At 40.3% G+C, this 13,314-nt stretch overlaps 1 protein-coding gene across 1 annotated transcript in view; it reads left to right on the plus strand.

The window, feature by feature from the left end:
* Positions 1-2,964: 2,964 nt before the first annotated feature.
* Positions 2,965-13,314, plus strand: part of slc4a5b (solute carrier family 4 member 5b) — a 32,553-nt gene continuing 22,203 nt past the window's right edge. Inside the window, exons 1-4 of the mRNA XM_056404259.1 lie at positions 2,965-3,067; positions 4,556-4,641; positions 9,524-9,588; positions 10,302-10,520. Coding sequence (XP_056260234.1) covers positions 4,613-4,641; positions 9,524-9,588; positions 10,302-10,520 — 313 coding nt within the window. The 5' untranslated portion in view covers positions 2,965-3,067; positions 4,556-4,612. The remainder of the gene's footprint in view (positions 3,068-4,555; positions 4,642-9,523; positions 9,589-10,301; positions 10,521-13,314) is intronic.

Below are 13,314 nucleotides of genomic sequence, written 5' to 3' on the forward strand. Positions count from 1 at the left end.
GACAAAGCGGCAAAACTCGCCAGAATACCGGCTCTCTCGGCCCAGACTCGGCCCAGTCTTTCTCAACAGAGTCCTACAAATAACAGCGCAATAAAAGTACACTGGGGAACAAACAATCAAACAACAAACAACAAACAAAACCGCTCACCTGTGACAACTGCGGAAGTTGGTTTAGCAGGAAGGGACGAGGAAGAAACAGAGTGGTAATGGGCAGAATACGCGCCATTTTTTCTTTTATATACGGACGTCAAAAAGCAAGATGGCCGCGGTGAACCGGTAACTGGCTCTGAGAACAGTCCGCGACCATTAAGTTAAAAATACTCGGACCGGATCTCCTCCTCTTCATCAAGCCGGTTTCCAGCCTCAGCAAACGGTACCGGAGGTAAGTCCGCCAGCGTTTAATCTAACAGAGAGAGTATTTGATTGGGAAGATGGCTCACTTGCATGGTAAAAATGAATAACTTAAACATTGATTCTTGTTGTTTTGTTTGGGACGATGGTGACTCAGCACAAATGTGAGACAACGAATAAAATAACTGTTTTTTTGTTGTAGCTGAATCATTGAAAAGTTATATTATATTTGTTGAACAATATCACTGTTGAGTTAACACAAACACACTGTGACAGAGCAAACAAGTGCGTTAAACTAGGAGCTCAGATTTCCCACACAGTGTGTGACACTGAAGTTCGGCAGCTAGCTTGCCGGCTGGGCTCAGGTCCCTCTCCTGACAGCTAGCTTACCCGGCGCTAGCTTGCTTGCTCCCTGCCAGCAGGCGGCGAGCTCCATATGTGTCCGGACAGTTTCATGGAGTGGGTGAGTGGTGTACTAAAAATAGCAAAGCAATAATGTTGTTGTATTAAAGATGATAATCATGTAAAATTAGTTTTAAACACGCACTTGAGGGCTACATGCTAAACTGCTGAGGCTAAAGCTAACAGGGCTCAGCTGATGATTCATTCTTTAATAAATTAATGAATTGATCATTTAAAATGCTCCTCACCTTTTAATAACTACATTATAGCATGCTATGAATCGCTAATAAATGATGGATAACGTGTCCAGAAGTTATTAAATACAAAAGCTGGACACAAATTTTCCACCAGTCTTTTTTGTTTTTTGGAAATTGCTTCATGGATTTGTGTATTTTGATTTCATGCTTCAACATCCGATCCATTCTTGTTCAAATTATGTCAATTTAAATTCTAAATGGCCCAACATGCATCCAGAGCTCAAAACAGCAGCTCTGTTTGTCTTGTGAATTAAAAGCCCGATGAGATCGGGTCACACAGTCACTAGATTGTGAATGGCCCGGACAAATTGCATGTCAGCACACCAAAGTAATGGAAAAACGGATCTGTGGCACTGCACATAAATTGAGTGTATTTATCTCTCAGCACTTCCACAACTCGCTGTCTGTCTGCTGCATCTATTAGAGTCCACTGCAGGGAAAACAGGAATTCAATCTCATTTGTCACCTGCTCCCCTTACAGCTGCTGTACCGAACACCACAGAGAAGGTAGTGAAAGCTCATGTCTGAACAAGTGATGAGGAGAGGATGTGACACGAACAAAGAGAGAGGCCGAATTCACCAGAGAATGACAGGGAGCTTCCTCCATTCATTCGTTTCTCTGCCCGAACACCTGGTTTCATAGAGAACTCACATTAGAAAGTGAGAATTTGGTAAACAGGAACATGTCGGCACAGTGGGAAGTCTCCAGCAAATGGAAAAACAAAGTGAGAGGACAATTACTGCAGGAGGGAGGATGACAGATGAAATTTAATTATTTAGAGGAAAATTCAAAACAAAACATTTCTTAGATTTCATATCTGTCAGAGATGTCACTCTATTTATGATTTAGAATTATTAATTATCATGAATTTATAATACTACGAACAACATGCTGTTATACTTTATGAATGATCATAATTAAACAGGATTGTTATCAGTGTAATTAACTGTGAAACGATACAGCAGTGCAAATAATAAATATTCTGCTGAACAGCAACAATTCAAATGTACCTCATAACATTTCATTAAAACCTCCTGTATGAAGAGTTTATAAGCTGCAACTAATGGCTTTAGTAATTGTTAACAAACAGCCATTCATGTTTTATACGTCAATTATAAGCAATGATATGACAGAATCACTCTGGAAAGAGGAAAAAAGCTCCTGTAAATCGGACCAGGATCACTATATAGTGTAATAAAGTGATTGATCCTCTAATTTACTGACTCAGAAAGGTTAATTTAGTGTTAAATTACACTTAGAACAACTATTATGTTAATAATTTACAAAAAAACCCCAGTTGTCTTTGATTTATTCTCCTGTGTTTTTCACATTAATGATTCATGCAGCATTCCTCTGATCTGGTGACGCTATGGTGAAGGTTTGTTCAGGCACAAACACGACTTGGAACCTTTGTTGTCATGATTAAAGGAAACCTGATGTTGACTGTAGGTCAGGAAACAGGAAGTGAGTCTTAAGTCTGATGATTTGTTTTCTCATCAACCACCTCGGTCTCCCCCACAGTTGGACTCTGCAGCTCCATAACAACAGGATACTTCCACCTTTGTTTCTGACGGACAACAGTCATGACGGCTGGAGGTCGTGGTCAAACATGTTCTTGGGGGGGGGGGGCCCTCCAAAGGCCCACACACCAAGGTGACACTTTCAAATGAATTGTTTTGTCTGACCAACTGTCCAAAAGTTTACTATCATGTGCCACAAAGAAAAGCATCAAATGGGATCAAGTGCGGACTCCTTATGAGCCAGCGGGCAGCATTACTGATCCAAACTCCAGATCAATAACTCTTATGGAATAAGCTGCCAGACGATCTGATTGAATTCTATAAAATTAGTTTGTAATTTAAAAATGTATTTTTATAGATGTGTTTTTTGTGTGATATCATCTTTTATTGTTTTATATCTTTTAGCACTCATGGTTGGATTTTTCAGATGACATGCACAGAGGCGTCTTCAGCTGCAGACTCTCTCAGACTCCTTTGTTGTCAGAGAGGTTACACTCCCTTTGCCAGGAGCCAGTCTTTGACGCTAAAGTCCCAAGGTCAGCAGTCATGGTTTTTTACTGTTATGTAGCTGTGAGTGTATAAATAAAAAAAGATTAAAAAAAACTCTGAACAACAGACACAACATCACCACTTCATTTCACCATTTACATGAATTCTCAAATACTTTTTCCTCAGAGCCTCCTCTCTTCTGATTGGCTCACCGACCTGTTGTTACTAGAGCAGCAGAGAGAAACCTGAGAGAGGAGATGTAAAACTACACTGAGATGGTTTTTATATCTTCTGATGGATCAACACTTCAAATAAAACAAATACACGGCCTTTAATCTTTATTTATACATCCACATAATACTGTTGAGATTAAAATGGCACCACTGTTGTTTTTATAGACTGATGTTTCTACTATATTTACAATATAGACTGAAGAGCTGATGATAAAGCTATTGAGCAGCTGCACTGTGCTGTGGTTCAGAGACGCCTATGAAAAGAAATACCCTCAGCACACATGTTAAAATTAGACTGGAATAATTATCTGGCTTTGATTAAAAATAAAAAACACAACAACAACTTTAAAAATAGTCCTCAAATCCTCTTAGAACAAGTATCGTTCCAGCACAATGTTTGTTTTATGGTGTCATCATTTTAAAAAATATCATTGTGTGCAGAGTGTGTCGCAGCAGCAGCAAGAAGAAGAGAAAACCACATGAAAACAGCTTCCTCTGCCCTGAGGTCTGGATCCTCACCAAGGCACCGCATGTAGCATCAGATAGAAAAAAACTGTGTGTGTGTGTTAGAGAGAGACTGACACGGTCAAATTCGATTACTCAGAATAATCTTCAAACAAAGAATGAAGCTTCATCCATCTGATGTGAGAACAGGCTGATTAATTTAGCAGCGCAGCAGAAATTAATACCGCGTGTTGCTACGAGTGAAAGAGCCGCGGCTGAAGAGACGATAAGTGAACGAGACACTGAGGTGATGAGCAGAAACACTGGAGGGAGGGAAAGTGGAGCAAGTCGGGAGGAGCCAGGAATTACATTCCTGAATGAATTCATTAAATACGAATGAGCACACACAGAAATCTGGAATTAAATATCAGAAGAAAATGATTCTTCACAAGCCGAGAGTCCATTCACAAAAACGTTAGCTTTACAGCATGTATCTCCTGCAGCGGTGGAAGTACTCAGCTCTATTTCTGCAGTAAAAGTACTTTGTTCTCCTGTGACTTTTTTATTATATATGACATTATTAGATTAATGACTCTGATGCATCGATGCTTCAACAGCATTTTACTGTTGTAGCTGCTGCAGGTGGAGCCGCTTTAACCACGTCATATACAGTTAGGTAGTTTAGTCTTAGCAACTGATGGTCGCCTTGTGACACAGACAAACTTCATGTTGTGAATATTTGAGTGAGCAATAAGACAAATAATCAAAGATGAGCTCAAATATAACTCCAAGGTGTTGAAACGTGTCTGTATACTGGAATAAATGGACGTGACCTCAGGTTACATTCTGTGCTTTCAGGTTTTTATGGTCGAACTCTGAGATGATGAAAACCACCAGGAGACGTCGTGGATCTGGATGCACCGGATTCTCCACCTGGACTCCAGGTAAGATTAAACGAAACATAATGAGCCCCTCACTGAAATAATGTAGTTGACTGGGTGAGTTTTAACTTAATGACTTAACTTGGACTGAACTTGAATGTCAACAAGAAAAATACAAACCTCAACTGAAGAGAAACTAGAACTAGGAAAAATATATTGACCTCAGAAATCAAAAAGTGGACACTTTTATCAATATGTTAATCAATGAGGTCTTATGTATGAAATATGTACAGCAATGTGCAGAAGTTTTAGGCATTAAAAGTAAAGTGAGGATGCTTTCAGAAATAAAGCCATGAGTAGTTAAATTAATTGATCAGTTAACTTCATATAACTTCTGCACAATATGTATAACATCTGATTAATTTCCTAGTTACAGCTGCTCACAAGCTGCTTCAGTCTTCACACAGATCTTCTTCATCTTTACACAACAGATCACAAATAACTGATTCATGGATCAGATTTACTGTATAAGAGGATCATCACCCGCTGCTCCCTCCATTCATCTGGAGACAGAAAGCAGGTTTTCAGAGCCATCTAGTGGCGACACCGTCCGCTGGCGTTAGAGAGAGTCAGACACAGGGCAGTGGTCATGTGGCTGCTGCTCATTTATTAGCACGGCCCCATCATGTGGCTCGTAGCATTCAGTAGATGTTAAACGGATAAATCTGCTTCTGTTCAACATTCCAATAAAATCAATAATGAATGTCTCCTACTTACAGATTATATCTGTGTATCACAGTCTGATAAACCTGAAACATCAATGAGCCGCACTGTTGGTTCCTTCAGCACTTTCCTTATTATACGATTTATTTTGACTTTATTTGGACTGATTTGCTGTTTTTCTTTGTTTTATTATTATTGTTGCAAACTGAATATTTTTGAGTTTTAGACTCTTAATAATAAAACAAGACATTTGAAAATAAAAAAATCACTTTGGACTCCGAGATTACAAATAATTATTTTCCCCAATTTTTGATGCATAAAGGAACCAGACAGTGAAGAGATTAATTAAAACTATCATTAGTTGCAGCCCAAATATATTGTTATTTATTTGTTTATTTGGTAGGGACGATACATGTTAATGAACACACTGCTAATTTACATCCATTCTCCCTGGACAGGTAATAAAATGAAAAACACTAAAGTCACAATTAACTACTACAAATATAAAATACACTAAATAAAAATGACAAATACATTTTGCTGCATACGGAGTTAAAAATGTATTTGAGATCATCTGATCTGTGCAGTAACTGAAACTGAAGCTGTAGAATAAATATGTTTTATAAAGAACCTGAAAACTGCCTCAGTGGTTTTCTGAAAACACAAAACTGAGGAAGATGAATGGATGAATGGATGAATGGATGCTTCCTGAATGGAGTGATTGCGCTCTACATACACCCAACCCCCCAAAACGCTTGCCAACACACACACACACACACACACACACACACACTCTCACAGACTCTGTAGAGACATCCAATACTCAATACTCAGATTGTGTGTCCAGTCATTGAGAGCGGCTTGTTGGTGTTTCGTTGCAGCATTTTGCTCTGTAGATAATTCACACAACGATATTGAAATTAGTTTCATTCTGACTATTTTCTGTTTGTTATCTTTCGTCACTTTGACATCATAAAATCCTCAGTATCTTCCTGACGTCTGTCTTCTCAGCTTCGTCCGTCACACCAGGTAACACTTTTACTTTTCACTTGCCATTTTGACATGATTCTCTCGTGTTCGATGCTGTTGGTTTGAATCTGTGAAGAAGGTTTGTCAGGTTTTTATCTGGTTTACTGACGCTGTCATGTATTACCGTGTACTTTCCCCTCACATGAAGTGTTGTGCTTATTTTTTACCGCCGCATTGATTTGAATACAAAATAAATACAAGTAGAGGCTGAAGGTGTCACGATGCTCAGAGCTGAAATGTAGATTTATATTTGAACTTTATAAAGACTTGGGAGGTCGTCTGAGGTCGGCTCACTTGAGATTTTGCATCTTAATTAAAGGAAACTCAAAGATGAGTTTGTGTTGGGAACAACTGAAATGAATTTCGGTTTTTGAGACTGTAGTTTTTCAGCATTTGTTGCTCCATGCGACTGTGTGTGTTTGCGGTTCCTGCATATATTTTTTTTATTTGATTGTTTCAGTTTGTCATAAGAAACTCTCAACCTTTGAAACGGGCTCATAATCACTTTATTAGGAAAAGCAGGATTTTAAGACTTGGCTGAAATTTGTTAAATGTTTATTTAATTTAATCTCGCTTTCGTCGAATGTTGCCTCTGTCTTTATGTTCTTGGCTTTTCTGTGTGAGTGTCGACTCTGAGCTGCTCATCACCAACAATTAAAATCATGTCGGATGTTGCCGTGAGTGTCCAGCTCTTCCTGAGGGGCTGAACTACTTGTTCTCCTTCCTTGGTGAGCAGGTTTGCTGTGTTTGGACTCAGCCTGAGAAAACATCTGGTGATATAAGACACTTGGCCTCCGTGTGTCCTGAAGACGAGGGGTCTGAAACAGAAAGCATATGTTAAACTAATGTAATCCAATACTGTGTATGATAAACATGTATAAGAATAAGGTCGTTCATGCGACGACATTGTACCAAAATATGTCAGACTGAAGATCAATGATCGGCAGTTTCATCATTAGATCAGTGGCTGTATGTTGTAAAAACATGAGGAGTTAATAGATGTCATTTCTAGGGCAGAGAGTCGATCTGACAGTTGGTTAAAAACTCTTTAAACAAAAGCTTCAACTTCTCAACTTCCTCGAAAAACATGTTTTTGACCAGGACAGAACATCACCTCCTGAAACCTTCTCCGACATTATTCACCGGTTTGTCACGAAAAGTTCACTACGACATTATGCTAATGTTGCTTCTCATTACTCCATCTGCGTGTGAGTGTGTGTGTGTGTGTGTGTGTGTGTGTGTGTGCGCATGACTGCACTCATGTGACTGTCCTTCACAGTCAGTGATCAGGCTTCAGGGACTAGTTAGCTATCAGAAATGACATCTATTGATCAGCCCAGAAAACACCCCCAAATCAGCTTTAGAACGAGATACCTACGTCACGAGCGCAGAGGAACACTCAGTGATCAGTTCGCCGTGTACAGATCACATTTACAGGAACATGTCTGGGCGGCGCTGAAGCGGGGGAACGGAGGGAAAGTTGTAAATTACAGCAGTAAACTGAAATCACATTAATTCATCCTGAACTCCTCCCTGAGGGAACTTTCTATTGTGATCAACTCCTACAGAATAATAACACTTTCTGATAAAGGGAGGTAACTAATGGCTTTATTAGTGGTTAATAAATCATTGACTAATTCTTTAATTAATCAGTTCCACTGGAAAACACTGAAAGCTTTCCCCACTTTCTTAAAAATGTGAGTTAATTGAATTAATCAAATCAAATTCATCTTGTGATCTGTGAAAATATGAGTTCACTGAACTTGAGAAAACAAGTCTATATTCAGCCGTATGCTGCGTTCATGACACGTCGGAAAGTAGAAATAATTTGAACATATAAACAGGTTTTGGACTTTCTGCTTTTTAAAAGTTATTTACTATTGTGTGTAATATATTTTTACTTCCTTAATATATTAGTGAAGATGCCAGTGTGATGACTGTCGGGTCATTCAGTTCGGCTGCACTGAAACATCAACATCACACAGGCCACAAACAGAATCACATTCACCTCAGACAGTTTCCTCCTGCTCAGCCGCGACAAGCAGCTGCAGTGACTTGTTCATGTGTTCGAACAAAGTGCGTCACTGCGGGCGTCCATCTTGTTTTCCATGTTGATCGTGTGAACGCACATGTTTTGAAACGCGTAAGATCTCACTCAGAAGTTTCCAAGTTTACCGTCGCCTTGAACGCAGCATCATATGTGTTAAAAGAAACACAGTAAATTTCAAGTCACTGTATCTTGTCTTGAAACTGCACGAAAGAACAGTTTAACCCGGTTTAACCCTCACATGGTGCATGCTGGGAAGTCCCCTAGTATGATAGTCATGTTTCACATTTTCATTCAAATTGTAGTTTGGAGTCACACTCTCACTTCACGTGAGAGAAAGTCGTCATCAAAAGATCTGAAATGGTCTGAAAATGAAAACTCAATGTTTTAAACTGAATTAATTTGCAATGAATAAAATGTCATGTATTAACATTAAGTTCATGATAAAACAACAGTTGATTTCTTTGGTTGATTTGGAGATTATACAGTTATAATTATGGGTTATCTGTTAAATAAATACTCAACAAGTTAAATATTTCTAACAAGTCATATAAAAATGTTAGTAAATGATTTATTAACCATTAGTTAGAACTTATAAACAGCCAGAGGGATTTTTCACAACCTGTGCTCTGTAAAGCATTAGTAAATGCCTTTTTAACCATTAACAAAGCCGTAAGTTACAACTCTTAAACCCTGTTAATAATAAGTTGTATATGTTTATCTGATGTGTCTGTAACCACAAAAATGGCCTCTTGCCTTCGTCAAGGTTTCAGCAGGTCTGAGCTGCTTGCTTTGGTTTCCATGGTTTGAGCTGCAGCCCGGTCCTGAGGGGCTGCTGGGGTTTTCCATTGAGTTTTCCTCTGGTCATCCTTCGATCTGTTGAGGTTGCAGTGATGGCACATGTGTCGCCATGTGGGCCGGCAGCTCACATGGTACAGTCCCTCAGGCCGGGAGGATTCCCTGATCAGAGAGATCTCCACGGCCGGAGAACTCTGTGTATGTTCCATGTGATAGATGATGGTTTGTTTAGAGAGAGGAAGAGTGGCGACCGTCTCGTCTTCTCTTTCTTCTCTTCCGTCACTTTCCCCCTGCGTCCGTACTCTCCCAGTAAACTTCCTCCTCCTCATTTCCGCTCGTCTGTTTCAGGATGGATCATCATGACTGGCAGAGAGGGAGAAGTAGAGGTCACCGACACTACGATGATGATGATGGTGAGGAAACAGCTGGATCGCCGACTGAGCAAAGTGATCAGCTGTAGCTTTTATTGGGAAATTCAGACGTGCACAACCAAAGCAAAACATCGACTGACATGAAAACAATAAACCTGCATTAACTGGCATTTCCTTTTGGCAACAAAACTGATTCATTAACCTAAGAAATTGATGTGGAAAATCTGTTGGCAAACAAACGGAATTACATCTAAATCAATATTAAATAAATAAATAAATACAGCTATGAAATAAATCCCCAAATAAATAAAGTAGGTAATAGATGTAGAAATATATAAATATTAATATATAAATGAATAAATAAATGCCTATACATACAAATAAATAAAAAAATAGATACACAAATAAATAAGATTTTATTTTTAAAATTACATTTTAATTTACTTTATTATTTACTTACTTTTATTCTGTAATTCCACATTTATTTATTCCTGAAGACTTTTATTTCACAATGGCATATTTTATTTTCCAGCTCTTTTTATTTCCATCTTTTATATTCAAATGGGGGGGCGGGGTTATGGTGTTGATATAATAATATTTTTAGTGCAGCTTACATTTCTTCCAAATGGTATTTATAGGAATAAATTAAATTGTGTGTGTGTGTGTGTGTGTGTGTGTGTGTGTGTGTGTGTGTGTGTGTGTGTGTGTCACTGTATTGATCCCACTCTTACATGTTCTCTCTCTCTCTCTCTCAGAGGCACAGCCGGTCTACATCGGTGTTCCAGTTTCCCACAGACGGAAAAGGCGCAGACATCACTCTTACGCCAGTGACGCCGAGCACAGCGCGCGACACGCTCACTACGACCACCACACGCACCGCGACCACTCGCACCGGGAGTATTACCACGACAGAGAGGAGCACTATGACGAGGAGGAGGGGGGCGCAGAGCGTCAGGACCACGCTGACCCCTCAGGTTAGAAACTCTCAGTCTCATGACGTCACTGTCTGTATTCGTTCGTCTAAAGCGAAGCACTGGGGTTTGAGCATCTTGACCTAAATATGATACAATAACTAATGTCCCTAAAAGTGAAACATAAAGTAACGAAAGAGCAAAACTTGTGAAATTATAAAACACGAGGAAACACAAACACAAATAGCCTCTAAATAAATGAGTTTCCCATCAGCTGTAATAAGATGGTGAACATGGAGTCTCTCAGCCAAGCATCAGCACGTTCACGTCGTCATGGTGATGTTAGCCTTTAGCTGCTGCTAGCTTTGCTTTTTTTTTTTTTTTTTTTTTGCAGTTTTATTAACCAAATAAATTTTCAATTAAAGTGAAAAAATATAAATAGAAGACACCAAACTGAAGTGGAGCTTTGACAGCGCGGCTGAATGTAGTGAGAGGCATCAGGACCAGGCCGGACCTGTGGGTCGATCAGCCACAGGTCCGGCCTGCATGACGAGTGTGTGATGAGGTATGTGATGAATATTTTTCAGCATGGTCCTCGTTCCCAGGGGGCCATGAAGTCTGAAGTCTGTAAGCTGATTAGAGCTGAGGAACTCCAAGCTGTGTGTGCATGTGTGTGTGTGTGTGTGCGCGTGTGTTTGCGTGTTATCGGGGGGGGGGGGGGGGGGGGGGGGGGGGGGGGGGGTTGTGTTTGGTATGTGTTGTGTTTTTGCCAAGATTCATATTGAACATGTGCAGCAAACAGAAGGCCTGAGGAGGCTGGTTAGAGGCACTGACGCAGGACTTCAGGTTCATCTGAGCAGTAGAAGTTATTTGGATGTTCTTGTGTTTCTTCCGTGTGTGTTTGCGTGTGTGTTTGTGTGTGTGCGTGTGCGTGCACCTCTGGGAGGAGAGCACTCGAGGGCCCTGTGGTGTGTGTCAACCCTCTTAAAGCCTCTGGCTCTTTGCTGCTTTGGAGATTTCAGTGGATTTCTGCACCAGCTTAGAGGAGACCTTTTTCCGACCGTTTGAATGGTGCAGGTCTCACTCAGACTGACCACACACACCACATCGTACGTGGTCAACTGAAGCAACACGACTGGCTGTGGTGTAAAGCTCGACAGCAGAGCAGAGAAACACCCGGGGAAGGACGTATGTGAGAGGGAGTGAGAGTGTGTCTTCTCTCTCGGCTCATGGTGGAGAGCGAGGAGTGGTGAGCTAAGGACTCTCGACCTCAGCAAGAGGACAAGAAGCTAGACGCCTCTCCAAACCAAACTGAGGATCTCTCTCCAGCTACCTTTGGGTCAGTGGATCCAGTGAGCATGCAGGACCGCGGGGCCTCCTTTCCCTCCATTATGGCCTCCCGCTGGACCCTACCTGGCTCTCCAATAGGTAAAGATGGCATGAGAGAGGAGAGAGTGGAAGCGAGGGTCACCAGCTGCAGTCGAATTAGTTTAATTCCTGTGTCATGGCATTTACTTTAATTGTCTTTGTTGGCAAAAGGAGAGAATCTGCAGTGACGGATATAAAGTTTACTCTCTTTTATCCCCCAATATAGATAAACTGAAACTGTAGTAGTCTGATGGAAACTGTGCTGCAGCGACGACGTATCTCTGTAGTCTAACTCTGAAGTTAGCATCACCCTGGTTCCCTCCACAGAAAGCCACTGGGATTTTTGCATTGTCTTTTGGATTATTAAAGAAAATAAACAACAGTTTATGATCCTGACAGGTTTTGTTCAGATCGATAATCTTTAATCAGAAATTACAAATTACAACCTCCGTAGTCTCATTTAGAAGCTCGTTAGCAGCTGGCCTTTTTTAACAGACGTAAAAGCTTCAAGAAATCAGGACTGGGTTATTAACTGATGTATTTTATGTCATAAAATAAGACGTGAAAATGTCTTCAGGTCGAGGGAACAGGAAGTGCTAAAATGCGATTAATTTCCGGGTGTTAGGACTCATCCCTGCAGCGCCGTTTGTCATGATCGCTAATTTGTGAATATTTTGAGTATTTAGAAACAACACTCGTGTTGATTAGCTGACATGATGCATGAAACTCAAGTGAGAAACAGCAGCTCACGGCTTTAATAACACACAGCCTCTTGCTGGTGGTGAGAAACAAACTGTTTAAACAGCCACATGCAGCGATCATGAATCAGACTCTGCACACCTGTGATTTTTTTTATTTTTTAAATGCCTGAATAGTTATAAAGATAACAACACGAGGCATTTTTTCCATCTAAAGCCATGAGTCTGACTTCGAGTCCCACACTGAAAAACATTAAACTCATCACCAAAGCATCACTCGCCGAGTCTGATGAACCTTTTTATTTCTGCAGCAATAAACACACAGAAACAGTGTGAGCTGTCTGTCTCTTTGCCATCTTATTTAAATGCACTGACTAGATCACTAGATGCTAATAGCTAATTATACAGAACGCTGCGCAGAGAGGAAATATTTTCCACCCATTTACTTTTGCTTTCAAGGCACAAAAACAACTTCTTATCTTTATCTCCGCATCAGCTTATTCTGCTTTGTTTATTACCTCAAGTAAGTGCTGTGTGTGCGTGTGTGTGTTTGTGTGCGTGCGTATGTGTGTGTGTGTGTGTGTGTGCTGGGAAGGCGGTGAACAGTTTATCAGAGTGTTTTCATTAACACCTGCTGCTGCTGCTGGATTTGGGAACAACCGGAGAGTTTACGGACCGGGAAACTAAAATGAGCTGAAATATGTTAAAACATTTTGTAGGTTTAAGTTATAAAAGTTTCACCAAGCAGACTTCTGATGTCAGGATATTTACTCCAACTCTCTCTCTCGTGC

This window comes from Seriola aureovittata, chromosome 18 (genome assembly GCF_021018895.1).
Source record: "Seriola aureovittata isolate HTS-2021-v1 ecotype China chromosome 18, ASM2101889v1, whole genome shotgun sequence".
Classification (NCBI taxonomy): Eukaryota; Metazoa; Chordata; class Actinopteri; order Carangiformes; family Carangidae; genus Seriola; species Seriola aureovittata.